Here is a 22,607-nt window from a genome sequence, read left to right on the forward strand (position 1 = left end):
ATGGATAAGTTCGTGATCAGGAAAAAACATACAGACTCCTCAGATGGTCAAAATGCTTCTACTAGCGCAGTTGCTGCTAATCTTGCAAAATGTCAATGTGAAATACTGCAAGATTTTAATGATCCTTCTACCGAGGATATTACACTTACAGACGATCAAGACAAATCGGATATCGGTGCTTCAACGTCAAGGCAGAGTGCTCTTAGCAGAGAACCGATTTTGAAGCATTTGAATGTGAATGATTTAAGTAAGTCCCCAAATGATGACCCTCGGCAACCGATTCTTTTCAAATTCCCATCGAGAGAATTTGGAAAACAAAAGAGATCTTTTCTTGCATCGTGGTATAAAACTTTCAAGTGGTTGGAATATAGCAAAAGTCAAGATGCAGCGTTTTGTTACGCATGCAGACACTTTAAGACGAATACCGGAAAACAAGAAGACACCTTTGTATCAACTGGAATGAAAAACTGGAAACGCGGGCCTGAAAACTTCAAGGAACATGAAATTACACAGGTACATAAAACTGCGCCCGAAAAATGGACTGGATTCCAAGCTACTCAAAAGTCAGGATCAGTAGCGACTCTAACTGCAACTGCAAATATGGAACAGGTTATTAAAAATCGTTCCTACCTTCGGCGGCTATGCGAAGTGTTATTACTTTCTGCCAGACAAGGTATTGCTCAACGTGGGCACGATGAATCAAAAGACTCTTTAAATAAAGGGAATTTTGTGGAGATTTTGAAGACCCTATCGAAATTTGATACAGTTTTTGGCGAGGCTCTTTTAGACTACATGCCAGGAAACGCTTCATATCTATCTCCTTCTTCTCAAAACGAAATAATTGAAATTTCCGCGAACATTGTACGCAATCAGATTATTGCCAAAGTTAAAGAAGCGGAGTTCTATTCAATAATGTGCGATGACACTAGGGATGTTAGTAAAATTGAGCAAATGAGCATTTGCATTCGCTTTTTTTCAAATAAAAATATAAACGAGCGATTTCTCTGCTTTCAAGATGTTCGAGACTTATCAGCAGCTGGTTTAAAAAAATCCATTTGTGATAAAAATTCAGAGTTCGGTCTTGATGCCGCCATTTCTGTTGGTCAGGGATATGATGGTGCTAATGTGATGAGTGGTAATTGCAGAGGAGTACAAACCCTATTTAAAGAAGATCATCCAATGGCAATTTATGTTCATTGTTTCGCTCATAGACTGAATTTGGTTCTAGTCGACACCTGCAGAGATATACAAGAAGCGAAGGATTTTTTCGATATTCTCAAGAGCTTGCACTCGTATTTCTCCATGTCTGGCATAGCACATCGAAACTTTCAAGAAATCCAGAAAGACTTAAACTTGGTACACACGGAACTTCAGGGTCTTAGCGACACACGCTGGGCTTGTCAAATTAGATCGATAAAAGCGGTGAAAAAAACTTACGCGGCTTTATTGCAATATTTGGAAAATCCCCAAGATGGTTCTGATCGATGCAAGGCACTAGGATTGTACACATTTTTGAGGAAGTTTTCAACTGTCGTTACTATGCTAGTTTTTCATAAAATCCTTTCTGTCACCGAATTATTAAATAATCAGCTTCAGTCAACCAACCTCGATTTGTCTCAGGCTACAATGGCGGTACAAGCAGTTATTAATACTCTGAAAGAGTTCAGAAGTGAGAGCGCCTATAATTCTATTCTTGATGAAGCCAAAAAATTGGCAGGTGATCTTGACATTCCAGTAGAGTCTGAATTAACTGCAGTAGCCACGGGTTCCAACGCGGAGCCTGCTGCAAAGCGAGGTCGTCCAAAACGAAAAACAGCTTTACCGAAAGCAATGAGAAGTTTCGTAATTACCGAAAAAACCGGACAAAGAATAGACGAATCCAGCTCATCTTTAAAGTCCGGAATTTACTACGCCACATTGGATAGAATGATTAATGAAATGGAAGTGCGATTTATTAGCGGAAACAACACTGAAGTTCTCGAAGCTATAAGTGCAATGTCCCCTTTACTAATGACTAAAGACATTGACAGTTTTTTGTCTTCTGAACGACTGGGTGGATTTTGCTCGCAGTACAATATTGAAGTTCCTATAGCTGAAATACTAGTTGCTAAAAACTACTTGCGAAACCTAAAAGAAGATGAACGTCCAGGTTCCTTATTAGGTTTATTAAATACTTTACCAAGAAATGTTTTTCCAGGATTATGCAAAATGTTACAAATTGCAGTAACCCTCCCAGTCACATCCGTTGTATGTGAACGCTCATTTTCTTTACTGAAGCGAATTAAAACTTACTTAAGAAATACTATGGGTCAGGTGCGACTTTCATCATTAGCTATCCTAGCAATTGAAAGAGAAATATCGCAAAACATTTGTATTGATTGCATTATTGACCAGTTTGCGTCCACGACAGATCACTCAAGACGAGTAAAATTCCTTCACTCATTATTGCACCATAGTCATTAAATTCGGTTCCTTACTCTTTGTCAATAAAAGTTTGTATATCTTTAAAATGCGAATTATTTCACATTGACACCAATTTTCGGGTAGTTATAAACATCTGCACATATTCCCACGAACAAATTATGCAAAATTGAGTAATACATTTCATATAATAACTTTCAAATAGTTTGCCCAGATTAGCCCCCCCAAATTTCAAACCCTAGCGACGCTACTGGTTAACCGAAGGTTGGTGGTTCGAGCCCATCCGGGAGCGGTGTTGTGAGGTCTCAGATGTAACGTAAAATGTCAGAGTATTTCCACAATACCGGACGACCATTTATTTTCTGAGCTTCCATGGCTCAATGGTTAGCGCGTTCGGCTGTTAATCGAAAGGTTGGTGGTTCGAGCCCAACCGGGAGCGGTGTTGTGAGATCTCAAATGTAACGTAAAAATTCAAAGTTTTTCCACAATACCTAACGACCATTTCATTCCTGAGCTTCCTTGGCTTCATGGTCAGCGCGTTCGGATGTTAACCAAAAGGTCGGTGGTTCGAGCCCACCCGGGAGCGGTGTTGTGAAGTCTCAAATGTAACGTAAAAAGCCAAAGTTTTTCCATAATACCTGACGACCGTTTAATTTTTGGGCTTCCGTGGCGCAATGGTTAGCGCGTTCAGCTGTTATTCAAAAGACTGGTGGTTCGAGCCCACCCGGGAGCGGTGTTTTAAGATCTCAAATGTAACGTAAAAAGCCAAAGTTTTTCCACAATACCTGACGACCATTTCATTTCTGAGCTTCCTTGGCTCCATGGTTAGCGCGTTCGTATGTTAAACAAAAGGTTGGTGGTTCGAGCCCACCCGAGAGCGGTGTTGTGAAGTCTCAAATGTAACGTAAAAAGGCAAAGTTTTTCCACAATACCTGACGACCATTTAATTCCTGAGCTTCCTTGGCTCCATGGTTAGCGCGTTCGGATGTTAACCGAAAGGTTGGTGGTTCGATTCCACCCGGGTGCGGTGTTGTGAAGTTTCAAATGTAACGTAAAAAGCCAAAGTTTTTCCACAATACCTGACGACCATTTACTTTTTGGGCTTCCTTGGCGCAATGGTTAGCACGTTCGGCTGTTAAGCGAAAGGTTGGTGGTTCGAGCCCATCCGGGAGCGGTGTTGTGAGATCTCAGATGTAACTTAAAAAGTCAAAGTTTTTCCACAATACCTGATGACCATTTCATTTTTGAGCTTCTTTGGCTCCATGGTTAGCGCGTTCGGATGTTCACCAAAGGTTGGTGGTTCAGGCCCACCCGGGTGCGGTGTTGTGAAGTTTCAAATGTAACGTAAAAAGCCAAAGTTTTTCCACAATACCTGATGAACATTTAATTTTTGGGGTTCCGTTGCGCAATGGTTAGCGCGTTCAGCTGTTAATAGAAAGGTTGGTGGTTCGAGCCCACTCGGGAGCGGTGTTGTGAGATCTCAAATAAAACGTAAAAATTCAAAGTTTTTCCACAATACCTAACGACCATTTCATTCCTGAGCTTCCTTGGCTTCATGGTCAGCGCGTTCGGATGTTAACCAAAAGGTCGGTGGTTCGAGCCCACCCGGGAGCGGTGTTGTGAAGTCTCAAATGTAACGTAAAAAGCCAAAGTTTTTCCATAATACCTGACGACCGTTTAATTTTTGGGCTTCCGTGGCGCAATGGTTAGCGCGTTCAGCTGTTATTCAAAAGACTGGTGGTTCGAGCCCACCCGGGAGCGGTGTTTTAAGATCTCAAATGTAACGTAAAAAGCCAAAGTTTTTCCACAATACCTGACGACCATTTCATTTCTGAGCTTCCTTGGCTCCATGGTTAGCGCGTTCGTATGTTAAACAAAAGGTTGGTGGTTCGAGCCCACCCGAGAGCGGTGTTGTGAAGTCTCAAATGTAACGTAAAAAGGCAAAGTTTTTCCACAATACCTGACGACCATTTCATTCCTGAGCTTCCTTGGCTCCATGGTTAGCGCGTTCGGATGTTAACCGAAAGGTTGGTGGTTCGATTCCACCCGGGTGCGGTGTTGTGAAGTTTCAAATGTAACGTAAAAAGCCAAAGTATTTCCACAATACCTGACGACCATTTACTTTTTGGGCTTCCTTGGCGCAATGGTTAGCACGTTCGGCTGTTAAGCGAAAGGTTGGTGGTTCGAGCCCATCCGGGAGCGGTGTTGTGAGATCTCAGATGTAACTTAAAAAGTCAAAGTTTTTCCACAATACCTGATGACCATTTCATTTTTGAGCTTCTTTGGCTCCATGGTTAGCGCGTTCGGATGTTCAACAAAAGGTTGGTGGTTCAGGCCCACCCGGGTGCGGTGTTGTGAAGTTTCAAATGTAACGTAAAAAGCCAAAGTTTTTCCACAATACCTGATGAACATTTAATTTTTCGTCTTCCGTTGCGCAATGGTTAGCGCGTTCGGCTGTTAACCGAAAGTTTGGTGGTTCGAGCCCACCCGGGAGCGGTGTTGTGAGATCTCAAATGTAACGTAAAAATCCAAAGTTTTTCCACAATACCTGACGACCATTTATTTTCTGAGCTTCCATGGCTCAATGGTTAGCGCGTTCGGCTGTTAATCGAAAGGTTGGTGGTTCGGGCCAAACCGGGAGCGGTCTTGTGAGATCTCAAATGTAACGTAAAAATTCAAAGTTTTTCCACAATACCTGACGAACATTTAATTTTTGGGGTTCCGTTGCGCAATGGTTAGCGCGTTCAGCTGTTAATAGAAAGGTTGGTGGTTCGAGCCCACTCGGGAGCGGTGTTGTGAGATCTCAAATAAAACGTAAAAATCCAAAGTTTTTCCACGATACCTGACAACCATATGTTTTCTGAGCTTTCATGGCTCAATGGTTAGCGCGTTCGGCTGTTAATCGAAAGGTTGGTGGTTCGAGCCCAACCGGGAGCGGTGTTGTGAGATCTCAAATGTAACGTAAAAATTCAAAGTTTTTCCACAATACCAAACATTTAATTTTTGGGCTTCCGTTGCGCAATGGTTAGCGCGTTCAGCTGATAAAAGAAAGTTTGGTGGTTCGAGCCCACTCGGGAGCAGTGTTGTGAGATCTCAAATGTAACGTAAAAATCCAAAGTTTTTCCACAATACCTGACGAACATTTAATTTTTGGGCTTCCATTGCGCAATGGTTAGCGCGTTCGGCTGTTAACCGCAGTGGCGTCGCTAGACCTTTTTTGGGGGGCTATAGCCCCCCCAAATTTCAATCTTAGCCCCCCCAAAATAATCTGAAAACCCTGCCAAAAAATGCTTGTAGCCCCACCAAATATTTGAAAGCAATATATAAAATATTATATTGATAGATTCGTTAAGTTTCATCTATGAAGAGATGAACTTCAGTCTCAAACATTATAATTTTGAAGGGAAAAATCCCTCTACTATCCGCGAATGAACAAAAATCAAATAAAAAGAGCAGAACATTCAACAGATGGAGACATGTATCACGTCTTTCGAAAGGAGTCCCGGTAGTGGTGACTTAGCAAGCAAACCGAAACTAAAACTTAAAACAAAAACAACCCTATTCACTCACAAACTAGCATTGTAGAATCCAACGAATACAAAGTATAGATTAGCCATCTAGTTTTTTTCGCCATGGATAAGTTCGTGATCAGGAAAAAACATACAGACTCCTCAGATGGTCAAAATGCTTCTACTAGCGCAGTTGCTGCTAATCTTGCAAAATGTCAATGTGAAATACTGCAAGATTTTAATGATCCTTCTACCGAGGATATTACACTTACAGACGATCAAGACAAATCGGATATCGGTGCTTCAACGTCAAGGCAGAGTGCTCTTAGCAGAGAACCGATTTTGAAGCATTTGAATGTGAATGATTTAAGTAAGTCCCCAAATGATGACCCTCGGCAACCGATTCTTTTCAAATTCCCATCGAGAGAATTTGGAAAACAAAAGAGATCTTTTCTTGCATCGTGGTATAAAACTTTCAAGTGGTTGGAATATAGCAAAAGTCAAGATGCAGCGTTTTGTTACGCATGCAGACACTTTAAGACGAATACCGGAAAACAAGAAGACACCTTTGTATCAACTGGAATGAAAAACTGGAAACAAGGGCCTGAAAAATTCAAGGAACATGAAATTACACAGGTACATAAAACTGCGCCCGAAAAATGGACTGGATTCCAAGCTACTCAAAAGTCAGGATCAGTAGCGACTCTAACTGCAACTGCAAATATGGAACAGGTTATTAAAAATCGTTCCTACCTTCGGCGGCTATGCGAAGTGTTATTACTTTCTGCCAGACAAGGTATTGCTCAACGTGGGCACGATGAATCAAAAGACTCTTTAAATAAAGGGAATTTTGTGGAGATTTTGAAGACCCTATCGAAATTTGATACAGTTTTTGGCGAGGCTCTTTTAGACTACATGCCAGGAAACGCTTCATATCTATCTCCTTCTTCTCAAAACGAAATAATTGAAATTTCCGCGAACATTGTACGCAATCAGATTATTGCCAAAGTTAAAGAAGCGGAGTTCTATTCAATAATGTGCGATGACACTAGGGATGTTAGTAAAATTGAGCAAATGAGCATTTGCATTCGCTTTTTTTCAAATAAAAATATAAACGAGCGATTTCTCTGCTTTCAAGATGTTCGAGACTTATCAGCAGCTGGTTTAAAAAAATCCATTTGTGATAAAATTTCAGAGTTCGGTCTTGATGCCGCCATTTCTGTTGGTCAGGGATATGATTGTGCTAATGTGATGAGTGGTAATTGCAGAGGAGTACAAACCCTATTTAAAGAAGATCATCCAATGGCAATTTATGTTCATTGTTTCGCTCAAAGACTGAATTTGGTTCTAGTCGACACCTGCAGAGATATACAAGAAGCGAAGGATTTTTTCGATATTCTCAAGAGCTTGCACTCGTATTTCTCCATGTCTGGCATAGCACATCGAAACTTTCAAGAAATCCAGAAAGACTTAAACTTGGTACACACGGAACTTCAGGGTCTTAGCGACACACGCTGGGCTTGTCAAATTAGATCGATAAAAGCGGTGAAAAAAACTTACGCGGCTTTATTGCAATATTTGGAAAATCCCCAAGATGGTTCTGATCGATGCAAGGCACTAGGATTGTACACATTTTTGAGGAAGTTTTCAACTGTCGTTACTATGCTAGTTTTTCATAAAATCCTTTCTGTCACCGAATTATTAAATAATCAGCTTCAGTCAACCAACCTCGATTTGTCTCAGGCTACAATGGCGGTACAAGCAGTTATTAATACTCTGAAAGAGTTCATAAGTGAGAGCGCCTATAATTCTATTCTTGATGAAGCCAAAAAATTGGCAGGTGATCTTGACATTCCAGTAGAGTCTGAATTAACTGCAGTAGCCACGGGTTCCAACGCGGAGCCTGCTGCAAAGCGAGGTCGTCCAAAACGAAAAACAGCTTTACCAAAAGCAATGAGAAGTTTCGTAATTACCGAAAAAACCGGACAAAGAATAGACGAATCCAGCTCATCTTTAAAGTCCGGAATTTACTACGCCACATTGGATAGAATGATTAATGAAATGGAAGTGCGATTTATTAGCGGAAACAACACTGAAGTTCTCGAAGCTATAAGTGCAATGTCCCCTTTACTAATGACTAAAGACATTGACAGTTTTTTGTCTTCTGAACGACTGGGTGGATTTTGCTCGCAGTACAATATTGAAGTTCCTATAGCTGAAATACTAGTTGCTAAAAACTACTTGCGAAACCTAAAAGAATATGAACGTCCAGGTTCCTTATTAGGTTTATTAAATACTTTACCAAGAAATGTTTTTCCAGGATTATGCAAAATGTTACAAATTGCTGTAACCCTCCCAGTCACATCCGTTGTATGTGAACGCTCATTTTCTTTACTGAAGCGAATTAAAACTTACTTAAGAAATACTATGGGTCAGGTGCGACTTTCATCATTAGCTATCCTAGCAATTGAAAGAGAAATATCGCAAAACATTTGTATTGATTGCATTATTGACCAGTTTGCGTCCACGACAGATCACTCAAGACGAGTAAAATTCCTTCACTCATTATTGCACCATAGTCATTAAATTCGGTTCCTTACTCTTTGTCAATAAAAGTTTGTATATCTTTAAAATGCGAATTATTTCACATTGACACCAATTTTCGGGTAGTTATAAACATCTGCACATATTCCCACGAACAAATTATGCAAAATTGAGTAATACATTTCATATAATAACTTTCAAATAGTTTGCCCAGATTAGCCCCCCCAAATTTCAAACCCTAGCGACGCTACTGGTTAACCGAAGGTTGGTGGTTCGAGCCCATCCGGGAGCGGTGTTGTGAGGTCTCAGATGTAACGTAAAATGTCAGAGTATTTCCACAATACCGGACGACCATTTATTTTCTGAGCTTCCATGGCTCAATGGTTAGCGCGTTCGGCTGTTAATCGAAAGGTTGGTGGTTCGAGCCCAACCGGGAGTGGTGTTGTGAGATCTCAAATGTAACGTAAAAATTCAAAGTTTTTCCACAATACCTAACGACCATTTCATTCCTGAGCTTCCTTGGCTTCATGGTCAGCGCGTTCGGATGTTAACCAAAAGGTCGGTGGTTCGAGCCCACCCGGGAGCGGTGTTGTGAAGTCTCAAATGTAACGTAAAAAGCCAAAGTTTTTCCATAATACCTGACGACCGTTTAATTTTTGGGCTTCCGTGGCGCAATGGTTAGCGCGTTCAGCTGTTATTCAAAAGACTGAGGTTCGAGCCCACCCGGGAGCGGTGTTTTAAGATCTCAAATGTAACGTAAAAAGCCAAAGTTTTTCCACAATACCTGACGACCATTTCATTTCTGAGCTTCCTTGGCTCCATGGTTAGCGCGTTCGTATGTTAAACAAAAGGTTGGTGGTTCGAGCCCACCCGAGAGCGGTGTTGTGAAGTTTCAAATGTAACGTAAAAAGCCAAAGTTTTTCCACAATACCTGATGAACATTTAATTTTTCGTCTTCCGTTGCGCAATGGTTAGCGCGTTCGGCTGTTAACCGAAAGTTTGGTGGTTCGAGCCCACCCGGGAGCGGTGTTGTGAGATCTCAAATGTAACGTAAAAATCCAAAGTTTTTCCACAATACCTGACGACCATTTATTTTCTGAGCTTCCATGGCTCAATGGTTAGCGCGTTCGGCTGTTAATCGAAAGGTTGGTGGTTCGGGCCAAACCGGGAGCGGTCTTGTGAGATCTCAAATGTAACGTAAAAATTCAAAGTTTTTCCACAATACCTGACGAACATTTAATTTTTGGGGTTCCGTTGCGCAATGGTTAGCGCGTTCAGCTGTTAATAGAAAGGTTGGTGGTTCGAGCCCACTCGGGAGCGGTGTTGTGAGATCTCAAATAAAACGTAAAAATCCAAAGTTTTTCCACGATACCTGACAACCATATGTTTTCTGAGCTTTCATGGCTCAATGGTTAGCGCGTTCGGCTGTTAATCGAAAGGTTGGTGGTTCGAGCCCAACCGGGAGCGGTGTTGTGAGATCTCAAATGTAACGTAAAAATTCAAAGTTTTTCCACAATACCAAACATTTAATTTTTGGGCTTCCGTTGCGCAATGGTTAGCGCGTTCAGCTGATAAAAGAAAGTTTGGTGGTTCGAGCCCACTCGGGAGCAGTGTTGTGAGATCTCAAATGTAACGTAAAAATCCAAAGTTTTTCCACAATACCTGACGAACATTTAATTTTTGGGCTTCCATTGCGCAATGGTTAGCGCGTTCGGCTGTTAACCGCAGTGGCGTCGCTAGACCTTTTTTGGGGGGCTATAGCCCCCCCAAATTTCAATCTTAGCCCCCCCAAAATAATCTGAAAACCCTGCCAAAAAATGCTTGTAGCCCCACCAAATATTTGAAAGCAATATATAAAATATTATATTGATAGATTCGTTAAGTTTCATCTATGAAGAGATGAACTTCAGTCTCAAACATTATAATTTTGAAGGGAAAAATCCCTCTACTATCCGCGAATGAACAAAAATCAAATAAAAAGAGCAGAACATTCAACAGATGGAGACATGTATCACGTCTTTCGAAAGGAGTCCCGGTAGTGGTGACTTAGCAAGCAAACCGAAACTAAAACTTAAAACAAAAACAACCCTATTCACTCACAAACTAGCATTGTAGAATCCAACGAATACAAAGTATAGATTAGCCATCTAGTTTTTTTCGCCATGGATAAGTTCGTGATCAGGAAAAAACATACAGACTCCTCAGATGGTCAAAATGCTTCTACTAGCGCAGTTGCTGCTAATCTTGCAAAATGTCAATGTGAAATACTGCAAGATTTTAATGATCCTTCTACCGAGGATATTACACTTACAGACGATCAAGACAAATCGGATATCGGTGCTTCAACGTCAAGGCAGAGTGCTCTTAGCAGAGAACCGATTTTGAAGCATTTGAATGTGAATGATTTAAGTAAGTCCCCAAATGATGACCCTCGGCAACCGATTCTTTTCAAATTCCCATCGAGAGAATTTGGAAAACAAAAGAGATCTTTTCTTGCATCGTGGTATAAAACTTTCAAGTGGTTGGAATATAGCAAAAGTCAAGATGCAGCGTTTTGTTACGCATGCAGACACTTTAAGACGAATACCGGAAAACAAGAAGACACCTTTGTATCAACTGGAATGAAAAACTGGAAACAAGGGCCTGAAAAATTCAAGGAACATGAAATTACACAGGTACATAAAACTGCGCCCGAAAAATGGACTGGATTCCAAGCTACTCAAAAGTCAGGATCAGTAGCGACTCTAACTGCAACTGCAAATATGGAACAGGTTATTAAAAATCGTTCCTACCTTCGGCGGCTATGCGAAGTGTTATTACTTTCTGCCAGACAAGGTATTGCTCAACGTGGGCACGATGAATCAAAAGACTCTTTAAATAAAGGGAATTTTGTGGAGATTTTGAAGACCCTATCGAAATTTGATACAGTTTTTGGCGAGGCTCTTTTAGACTACATGCCAGGAAACGCTTCATATCTATCTCCTTCTTCTCAAAACGAAATAATTGAAATTTCCGCGAACATTGTACGCAATCAGATTATTGCCAAAGTTAAAGAAGCGGAGTTCTATTCAATAATGTGCGATGACACTAGGGATGTTAGTAAAATTGAGCAAATGAGCATTTGCATTCGCTTTTTTTCAAATAAAAATATAAACGAGCGATTTCTCTGCTTTCAAGATGTTCGAGACTTATCAGCAGCTGGTTTAAAAAAATCCATTTGTGATAAAATTTCAGAGTTCGGTCTTGATGCCGCCATTTCTGTTGGTCAGGGATATGATTGTGCTAATGTGATGAGTGGTAATTGCAGAGGAGTACAAACCCTATTTAAAGAAGATCATCCAATGGCAATTTATGTTCATTGTTTCGCTCAAAGACTGAATTTGGTTCTAGTCGACACCTGCAGAGATATACAAGAAGCGAAGGATTTTTTCGATATTCTCAAGAGCTTGCACTCGTATTTCTCCATGTCTGGCATAGCACATCGAAACTTTCAAGAAATCCAGAAAGACTTAAACTTGGTACACACGGAACTTCAGGGTCTTAGCGACACACGCTGGGCTTGTCAAATTAGATCGATAAAAGCGGTGAAAAAAACTTACGCGGCTTTATTGCAATATTTGGAAAATCCCCAAGATGGTTCTGATCGATGCAAGGCACTAGGATTGTACACATTTTTGAGGAAGTTTTCAACTGTCGTTACTATGCTAGTTTTTCATAAAATCCTTTCTGTCACCGAATTATTAAATAATCAGCTTCAGTCAACCAACCTCGATTTGTCTCAGGCTACAATGGCGGTACAAGCAGTTATTAATACTCTGAAAGAGTTCATAAGTGAGAGCGCCTATAATTCTATTCTTGATGAAGCCAAAAAATTGGCAGGTGATCTTGACATTCCAGTAGAGTCTGAATTAACTGCAGTAGCCACGGGTTCCAACGCGGAGCCTGCTGCAAAGCGAGGTCGTCCAAAACGAAAAACAGCTTTACCAAAAGCAATGAGAAGTTTCGTAATTACCGAAAAAACCGGACAAAGAATAGACGAATCCAGCTCATCTTTAAAGTCCGGAATTTACTACGCCACATTGGATAGAATGATTAATGAAATGGAAGTGCGATTTATTAGCGGAAACAACACTGAAGTTCTCGAAGCTATAAGTGCAATGTCCCCTTTACTAATGACTAAAGACATTGACAGTTTTTTGTCTTCTGAACGACTGGGTGGATTTTGCTCGCAGTACAATATTGAAGTTCCTATAGCTGAAATACTAGTTGCTAAAAACTACTTGCGAAACCTAAAAGAATATGAACGTCCAGGTTCCTTATTAGGTTTATTAAATACTTTACCAAGAAATGTTTTTCCAGGATTATGCAAAATGTTACAAATTGCTGTAACCCTCCCAGTCACATCCGTTGTATGTGAACGCTCATTTTCTTTACTGAAGCGAATTAAAACTTACTTAAGAAATACTATGGGTCAGGTGCGACTTTCATCATTAGCTATCCTAGCAATTGAAAGAGAAATATCGCAAAACATTTGTATTGATTGCATTATTGACCAGTTTGCGTCCACGACAGATCACTCAAGACGAGTAAAATTCCTTCACTCATTATTGCACCATAGTCATTAAATTCGGTTCCTTACTCTTTGTCAATAAAAGTTTGTATATCTTTAAAATGCGAATTATTTCACATTGACACCAATTTTCGGGTAGTTATAAACATCTGCACATATTCCCACGAACAAATTATGCAAAATTGAGTAATACATTTCATATAATAACTTTCAAATAGTTTGCCCAGATTAGCCCCCCCAAATTTCAAACCCTAGCGACGCTACTGGTTAACCGAAGGTTGGTGGTTCGAGCCCATCCGGGAGCGGTGTTGTGAGGTCTCAGATGTAACGTAAAATGTCAGAGTATTTCCACAATACCGGACGACCATTTATTTTCTGAGCTTCCATGGCTCAATGGTTAGCGCGTTCGGCTGTTAATCGAAAGGTTGGTGGTTCGAGCCCAACCGGGAGTGGTGTTGTGAGATCTCAAATGTAACGTAAAAATTCAAAGTTTTTCCACAATACCTAACGACCATTTCATTCCTGAGCTTCCTTGGCTTCATGGTCAGCGCGTTCGGATGTTAACCAAAAGGTCGGTGGTTCGAGCCCACCCGGGAGCGGTGTTGTGAAGTCTCAAATGTAACGTAAAAAGCCAAAGTTTTTCCATAATACCTGACGACCGTTTAATTTTTGGGCTTCCGTGGCGCAATGGTTAGCGCGTTCAGCTGTTATTCAAAAGACTGAGGTTCGAGCCCACCCGGGAGCGGTGTTTTAAGATCTCAAATGTAACGTAAAAAGCCAAAGTTTTTCCACAATACCTGACGACCATTTCATTTCTGAGCTTCCTTGGCTCCATGGTTAGCGCGTTCGTATGTTAAACAAAAGGTTGGTGGTTCGAGCCCACCCGAGAGCGGTGTTGTGAAGTCTCAAATGTAACGTAAAAAGCCAAAGTTTTTCCACAATACCTGACGACCATTTCATTCCTGAGCTACCTTGGCTCCATGGTTAGCGCGTTCGGATGTTAACCGAAAGGTTGGTGGTTCGATTCCACCCGGGTGCGGTGTTGTGAAGTTTCAAATGGAACGTAAAAAGCCAAAGTTTTTCCACAATACCTGACGACCATTTACTTTTTGGGCTTCCTTGGCGCAATGGTTAGCACGTTCGGCTGTTAAGCGAAAGGTTGGTGGTTCGAGCCCATCCGGGAGCGGTGTTGTGAGATCTCAGATGTAACTTAAAAAGTCAAAGTTTTTCCACAATACCTGATGACCATTTCATTTTTGAGCTTCTTTGGCTCCATGGTTAGCGCGTTCGGATGTTCAACAAAAGGTTGGTGGTTCAGGCCCACCCGGGTGCGGTGTTGTGAAGTTTCAAATGTAACGTAAAAAGCCAAAGTTTTTCCACAATACCTGATGAACATTTAATTTTTCGTCTTCCGTTGCACAATGGTTAGCGCGTTCGGCTGTTAACCGAAAGTTTGGTGGTTCGAGCCCACCCGGAAGCGGTGTTGTGAGATCTCAAATGTAACGTAAAAATCCAAAGTTTTTCCACGATACCTGACGACCATTTATTTTCTGAGCTTCCATGGCTCAATGGTTAGCGCGTTCGGCTGTTAATCGAAAGGTTGGTGGTTCGGGCCAAACCGGGAGCGGTGTTGTGAGATCTCAAATGTAACGTAAAAATTCAAAGTTTTTCCACAATACCTGACGAACATTTAATTTTTGGGGTTCCGTTGCGCAATGGTTAGCGCGTTCAGCTGTTAATAGAAAGGTTGGTGGTTCGAGCCCACTCGGGAGCGGTGTTGTGAGATCTCAAATAAAACGAAAAAATCCAAAGTTTTTCCACGATACCTGACAACCATATGTTTTCTGAGCTTTCATGGCTCAATGGTTAGTGCGTTCGGCTGTTAATCGAAAGGTTGGTGGTTCGAGCCCAACCGGGAGCGGTGTTGTGAGATCTCAAATGTCACGTAAAAATTCAAAGTTTTTCCACAATACCAAACATTTAATTTTTGGGCTTCCGTTGCGCAATGGTTAGCGCGTTCAGCTGATAAAAGAAAGTTTGGTGGTTCGAGCCCACTCGGGAGCAGTGTTGTGAGATCTCAAATGTAACGTAAAAATCCAAAGTTTTTCCACAATACCTGACGAACATTTAATTTTTGGGCTTCCATTGCGCAATGGTTAGCGCGTTCGGCTGTTAACCGCAGTGGCGTCGCTAGACCTTTTTTGGGGGGCTATAGCCCCCCCCCCCCAAATTTCAATCTTAGCCCCCCCCAAAATAATCTGAAAACCCTGCCAAAAAATGCTTGTAGCCCCACCAAATATTTGAAAGCAATATATAAAATATTATATTGATAGATTCGTTAAGTTTCATCTATGAAGAGATGAACTTCAATCTCAAACATTATAATTTTGAAGGGAAAAATCCCTCTACTATCCGCGAATGAACAAAAAACAAATAAAAAGAGCAGAACATTCAACAGATGGAGACATGTATCACGTCTTTCGAAAGGAGTCCCGGTAGTGGTGACTTAGCAAGCAAACCGAAACTAAAACTTAAAACAAAAACAACCCTATTCACTCACAAACTAGCATTGTAGAATCCAACGAATACAAAGTATAGATTAGCCATCTAGTTTTTTTCGCCATGGATAAGTTCGTGATCAGGAAAAAACATACAGACTCCTCAGATGGTCAAAATGCTTCTACTAGCGCAGTTGCTGCTAATCTTGCAAAATGTCAATGTGAAATACTGCAAGATTTTAATGATCCTTCTACCGAGGATATTACACTTACAGACGATCAAGACAAATCGGATATCGGTGCTTCAACGTCAAGGCAGAGTGCTCTTAGCAGAGAACCGATTTTGAAGCATTTGAATGTGAATGATTTAAGTAAGTCCCCAAATGATGACCCTCGGCAACCGATTCTTTTCAAATTCCCATCGAGAGAATTTGGAAAACAAAAGAGATCTTTTCTTGCATCGTGGTATAAAACTTTCAAGTGGTTGGAATATAGAAAAGTCAAGATGCAGCGTTTTGTTACGCATGCAGACACTTTAAGACGAATACCGGAAAACAAGAAGACACCTTTGTATCAACTGGAATGAAAAACTGGAAACAAGGGCCTGAAAAATTCAAGGAACATGAAATTACACAGGTACATAAAACTGCGCCCGAAAAATGGACTGGATTCCAAGCTACTCAAAAGTCAGGATCAGTAGCGACTCTAACTGCAACTGCAAATATGGAACAGGTTATTAAAAATCGTTCCTACCTTCGGCGGCTATGCGAAGTGTTATTACTTTCTGCCAGACAAGGTATTGCTCAACGTGGGCACGATGAATCAAAAGACTCTTTAAATAAAGGGAATTTTGTGGAGATTTTGAAGACCCTATCGAAATTTGATACAGTTTTTGGCGAGGCTCTTTTAGACTACATGCCAGGAAACGCTTCATATCTATCTCCTTCTTCTCAAAACGAAATAATTGAAATTTCCGCGAACATTGTACGCAATCAGATTATTGCCAAAGTTAAAGAAGCGGAGTTCTATTCAATAATGTGCGATGACACTAGGGATGTTAGTAAAATTGAGCAAATGAGCATTTGCATTCGCTTTTTTTCAAATAAAAATATAAACGAGCGATTTCTCTGCTTTCAAGATGTTCGAGACTTATCAGCAGCTGGTTTAAAAAAATCCATTTGTGATAAAATTTCAGAGTTCGGTCTTGATGCCGCCATTTCTGTTGGTCAGGGATATGATGGTGCTAATGTGATGAGTGGTAATTGCAGAGGAGTACAAACCCTATTTAAAGAAGATCATCCAATGGCAATTTATGTTCATTGTTTCGCTCATAGACTGAATTTGGTTCTAGTCGACACCTGCAGAGATATACAAGAAGCGAAGGATTTTTTCGATATTCTCAAGAGCTTGCACTCGTATTTCTCCATGTCTGGCATAGCACATCGAAACTTTCAAGAAATCCAGAAAGACTTAAACTTGGTACACACGGAACTTCAGGGTCTTAGCGACACACGCTGGGCTTGTCAAATTAGATCGATAAAAGCGGTGAAAAAAACTTACGCGGCTTTATTGCAATATTTGGAAAATCCCCAAGATGGTTCTGATCGATGCAAGGCACTAGGATTGTACACATTTTTGAGGAAGTTTTCAACTGTCGTTACTATGCTAGTTTTTCATAAAATCCTTTCTGTCACCGAATTATTAAATAATCAGCTTCAGTCAACCAACCTCGATTTGTCTCAGGCTACAATGGCGGTACAAGCAGTTATTAATACTCTGAAAGAGTTCAGAAGTGAGAGCGCCTATAATTCTATTCTTGATGAAGCCAAAAAATTGGCAGGTGATCTTGACATTGCAGTAGAGTCTGAATTAACTGCAGTAGCCACGGGTTCCAACGCGGAGCCTGCTGCAAAGCGAGGTCGTCCAAAACGAAAAACAGCTTTACCGAAAGCAATGAGAAGTTTCGTAATTACCGAAAAAACCGGACAAAGAATAGACGAATCCAGCTCATCTTTAAAGTCCGGAATTTACTACGCCACATTGGATAGAATGATTAATGAAATGGAAGTGCGATTTATTAGCGGAAACAACACTGAAGTTCTCGAAGCTATAAGTGCAATGTCCCCTTTACTAATGACTAAAGACATTGACAGTTTTTTGTCTTCTGAACGACTGGGTGGATTTTGCTCGCAGTACAATATTGAAGTTCCTATAGCTGAAATACTAGTTGCTAAAAACTACTTGCGAAACCTAAAAGAAGATGAACGTCCAGGTTCCTTATTAGGTTTATTAAATACTTTACCAAGAAATGTTTTTCCAGGATTATGCAAAATGTTACAAATTGCTGTAACCCTCCCAGTCACATCCGTTGTATGTGAACGCTCATTTTCTTTACTGAAGCGAATTAAAACTTACTTAAGAAATACTATGGGTCAGGTGCGACTTTCATCATTAGCTATCCTAGCAATTGAAAGAGAAATATCGCAAAACATTTGTATTGATTGCATTATTGACCAGTTTGCGTCCACGACAGATCACTCAAGACGAGTAAAATTCCTTCACTCATTATTGCACCATAGTCATTAAATTCGGTTCCTTACTCTTTGTCAATAAAAGTTTGTATATCTTTAAAATGCGAATTATTTCACATTGACACCAATTTTCGGGTAGTTATAAACATCTGCACATATTCCCACGAACAAATTATGCAAAATTGAGTAATACATTTCATATAATAACTTTCAAATAGTTTGCCCAGATTAGCCCCCCCAAATTTCAAACCCTAGCGACGCTACTGGTTAACCGAAGGTTGGTGGTTCGAGCCCATCCGGGAGCGGTGTTGTGAGGTCTCAGATGTAACGTAAAATGTCAGAGTATTTCCACAATACCGGACGACCATTTATTTTCTGAGCTTCCATGGCTCAATGGTTAGCGCGTTCGGCTGTTAATCGAAAGGTTGGTGGTTCGAGCCCAACCGGGAGCGGTGTTGTGAGATCTCAAATGTAACGTAAAAATTCAAAGTTTTTCCACAATACCTAACGACCATTTCATTCCTGAGCTTCCTTGGCTTCATGGTCAGCGCGTTCGGATGTTAACCAAAAGGTCGGTGGTTCGAGCCCACCCGGGAGCGGTGTTGTGAAGTCTCAAATGTAACGTAAAAAGCCAAAGTTTTTCCATAATACCTGACGACCGTTTAATTTTTGGGCTTCCGTGGCGCAATGGTTAGCGCGTTCAGCTGTTATTCAAAAGACTGGTGGTTCGAGCCCACCCGGGAGCGGTGTTGTAAGATCTCAAATGTAACGTAAAAAGCCAAAGTTTTTCCACAATACCTGACGACCATTTCATTTCTGAGCTTCCTTGGCTCCATGGTTAGCGCGTTCGTATGTTAAACAAAAGGTTGGTGGTTCGAGCCCACCCGAGAGCGGTGTTGTGAAGTCTCAAATGTAACGTAAAAAGCCAAAGTTTTTCCACAATACCTGACGACCATTTCATTCCTGAGCTACCTTGGCTCCATGGTTAGCGCGTTCGGATGTTAACCGAAAGGTTGGTGGTTCGATTCCACCCGGGTGCGGTGTTGTGAAGTTTCAAATGGAACGTAAAAAGCCAAAGTTTTTCCACAATACCTGACGACCATTTACTTTTTGGGCTTCCTTGGCGCAATGGTTAGCACGTTCGGCTGTTAAGCGAAAGGTTGGTGGTTCGAGCCCATCCGGGAGCGGTGTAGTGAGATCTCAGATGTAACTTAAAAAGTCAAAGTTTTTCCACAATACCTGATGACCATTTCATTTTTGAGCTTCTTTGGCTCCATGGTTAGCGCGTTCGGATGTTCAACAAAAGGTTGGTGGTTCAGGCCCACCCGGGTGCGGTGTTGTGAAGTTTCAAATGTAACGTAAAAAGCCAAAGTTTTTCCACAATACCTGATGAACATTTAATTTTTCGTCTTCCGTTGCGCAATGGTTAGCGCGTTCGGCTGTTAACCGAAAGTTTGGTGGTTCGAGCCCACCCGGGAGCGGTGTTGTGAGATCTCAAATGTAACGTAAAAATCCAAAGTTTTTCCACAATACCTGACGACCATTTATTTTCTGAGCTTCCATGGCTCAATGGTTAGCGCGTTCGGCTGTTAATCGAAAGGTTGGTGGTTCGGGCCAAACCGGGAGCGGTGTTGTGTGATCTCAAATGTAACGTAAAAATTCAAAGTTTTTCCACAATACCTGACGAACATTTAATTTTTGGGGTTCCGTTGCGCAATGGTTAGCGCGTTCAGCTGTTAATAGAAAGGTTGGTGGTTCGAGCCCACTCGGGAGTGGTGTTGTGAGATCTCAAATAAAACGTAAAAATCCAAAGTTTTTCCACGATAACTGACAACCATATGTTTTCTGAGCTTTCATGGCTCAATGGTTAGCGCGTTCGGCTGTTAATCGAAAGGTTGGTGGTTCGAGCCCAACCGGGAGCGGTGTTGTGAGATCTCAAATGTAACGTAAAAATTCAAAGTTTTTCCACAATACCAAACATTTAATTTTTGGGCTTCCGTTGCGCAATGGTTAGCGCGTTCAGCTGATAAAAGAAAGTTTGGTGGTTCGAGCCCACTCGGGAGCAGTGTTGTGAGATCTCAAATGTAACGTAAAAATCCAAAGTTTTTCCACAATACCAAACATTTAATTTTTGGGCTTCCGTTGCGCAATGGTTAGCGCGTTCAGCTGATAAAAGAAAGTTTGGTGGTTCGAGCCCACTCGGGAGCAGTGTTGTGAGATCTCAAATGTAACGTAAAAATCCAAAGTTTTTCCACAATACCTGACGAACATTTAATTTTTGGGCTTCCATTGCGCAATGGTTAGCGCGTTCGGCTGTTAACCGCAGTGGCGTCGCTAGACCTTTTTTGGGGGGCTATAGCCCCCCCAAATTTCAATCTTAGCCCCCCCCCCCAAAATAATCTGAAAACCCTGCCAAAAAATGCTTGTAGCCCCACCAAATATTTGAAAGCAATATATAAAATATTATATTGATAGATTCGTTAAGTTTCATCTATGAAGAGATGAACTTCAATCTCAAACATTATAATTTTGAAGGGAAAAATCCCTCTACTATCCGCGAATGAACAAAAAACAAATAAAAAGAGCAGAACATTCAACAGATGGAGACATGTATCACGTCTTTCGAAAGGAGTCCCGGTAGTGGTGACTTAGCAAGCAAACCGAAACTAAAACTTAAAACAAAAACAACCCTATTCACTCACAAACTAGCATTGTAGAATCCAACGAATACAAAGTATAGAATATAAAAAAGGACTTGGTTTGCCCACGCCTAAAAAACAAAACGATAAGAGTTTTTTCCAGTTGACTGCAGCGCGGATATTTTATTTTTCTATATAATTTTAAAGACAATCCGTATTTTACTACTCTTTAGAATTTAATTCAATCTCCTGATTTTACTGGTAATGGATTTATTTCCTATAAATTAATTGAAATAAAATATCTTATCTCAGATTTTTCAACAACAATTCCATTTTCGTAAAAATTTTATCATGAAAAATCTGAGATAAGTAATATTTTATTTCAATTAATTTATAGGAAATAAATCCATTACCAGTAAAATCAGGAGATTGAATTAAAGAGTAGTAAAATACAGATTTTCTTTAAAATTATATAGAAAAATAAAATATCCGCGCTTCAGTCAACTGGAAAAAACTCTTATCGTTTTGTTTTTTAGGCTTGGGCAAACCAAGTCCTTTTTTATATAATATCTGTTCCTTCAGTCTTTATTTGTATTAATCTATTATAAAATAATATTTGCCTGAAATGCGAAATTTTTCACTTCTAGGACGAGGTTAAAAATGGTTCTACACTTCTACTAATTCTTATATGACACGGCTCACAATTCGTTTTAGAACCCGAGCTTTATAGTCAACTTCAAAACAAACCTGCCACGATTTTAAACTATCAAAGCCGTATCTTTTACAGTCCACTTTACGATTGCAATTATCCATGACATTGCGTGCACTGCCCTTGTACGTTTACAGTGATTGGCACCGTGGACAGTTATTTTAATTAAAATACCTAGGCCACAGGTCCAGTTTTAAAAATATCCTTATTTCCAACACTGATCCATCTATCCTTCCAGCTTTTACAATCACCCATTGCATAGACTCACTCAATAGTCTGCCTAAGCATGGATTTATAATAGAAGCTTACGCTTCCTGGATATTTCACTCACCTTAAAACGCGCACAATATTTATTCCTCGTCTGAAATAGTACCAGACTGGCACGCGCGTTTGTGACGTAGAATTTGAGGCAAATTCAGAGGGGGGTTGAAGTTTTTCACGTGATCGAGTTCTAATTTTGAATAGCGCGCGCGCACGCGCGCCAAAAGAAAAAAGTTTGTTTCAATTTCTACGTCATCAGCCCCCCAGTCCCCACCCGCGCGAATTTTTGTGACATAAATGTGTTTAAAATCAAAATGCCTTACTGAAGGCTACAGGGAAATATCCTTGAAGCTTAAGCTTCTATTATAAATCCATGGCCTAAGTAAGGCAACTTAAGCCTTGGTCGAAACTAACATCTAAAATATAAATTAAAAAGGTACCTTAAGTATAGAATTTCTACCGAGACACATAATTAAACGAAAATTAGACCCGCCAGAGAAGTTTTTAATAAATATAGTGTTATATTTATTGAAAAATATCAAGTTAAAGTTTCAAGGCGGTGAAATGGCAAATTAGCGTCGTCTACTGTAGAGTAACGAACAATTAGCGTCGTCTGCTGTAGAATAATCTTTTGAGGTACTTACATTTTTAATTAAATTAACATACTTAGACTTAATTAAATTTGATGAAACTTGAAAAAGGCACACCTTGAATAGTTACTTGTTAATTTAAAAGTATTCCGAAAGCTAACTTCCATGTAGTTTTTAAATGATTCGATGTACAGGAGCACCAAAAACCCCATGTTATTCCTATGGGAAAATCGGCGAAAATCTGTGAATTTTCATTTAACATTACGGGAGGGTGTGGGATCTTATCTAGAAGGGCCTACCGGCCCTCTAGAATTAGCCATCTAGTTTTTTTCGCC

At 40.5% G+C, this 22,607-nt stretch overlaps 4 protein-coding genes across 4 annotated transcripts; all 4 read left to right on the forward strand.

Annotated features, from left to right (window-relative positions):
* Nucleotides 1-2,463, forward strand: LOC149651904 (zinc finger MYM-type protein 1-like). The gene has a single exon (XM_089846992.1). The coding sequence runs from the start codon at nt 1-3 to the stop codon at nt 2,461-2,463; it is 2,463 nt and encodes an 820-aa protein (XP_089703118.1).
* A 3,590-nt stretch (nt 2,464-6,053) lies between these two features.
* LOC149651905 (zinc finger MYM-type protein 1-like) lies at nt 6,054-8,516 on the forward strand. The gene has a single exon (XM_089846993.1). It carries the CDS (start codon nt 6,054-6,056, stop codon nt 8,514-8,516), a length of 2,463 nt encoding a protein of 820 aa, XP_089703119.1.
* A 2,120-nt stretch (nt 8,517-10,636) lies between these two features.
* On the forward strand, nt 10,637-13,099 carry LOC149651906 (zinc finger MYM-type protein 1-like). The gene has a single exon (XM_089846994.1). The coding sequence runs from the start codon at nt 10,637-10,639 to the stop codon at nt 13,097-13,099; it is 2,463 nt and encodes an 820-aa protein (XP_089703120.1).
* Nucleotides 13,100-16,124: 3,025 nt separating this feature from the next.
* Nucleotides 16,125-18,128, forward strand: LOC149651907 (zinc finger MYM-type protein 1-like). Its single transcript, XM_089846995.1, has one exon. The coding sequence runs from the start codon at nt 16,125-16,127 to the stop codon at nt 18,126-18,128; it is 2,004 nt and encodes a 667-aa protein (XP_089703121.1).
* Nucleotides 18,129-22,607: the final 4,479 nt, after the last annotated feature.

The sequence above is a fragment of the Phalangium opilio genome, unplaced genomic scaffold (genome assembly GCF_054372755.1).
Source record: "Phalangium opilio isolate 3A_F unplaced genomic scaffold, DU_Popi_V2 ptg000082l_1, whole genome shotgun sequence".
Classification (NCBI taxonomy): domain Eukaryota; kingdom Metazoa; phylum Arthropoda; class Arachnida; order Opiliones; family Phalangiidae; genus Phalangium; species Phalangium opilio.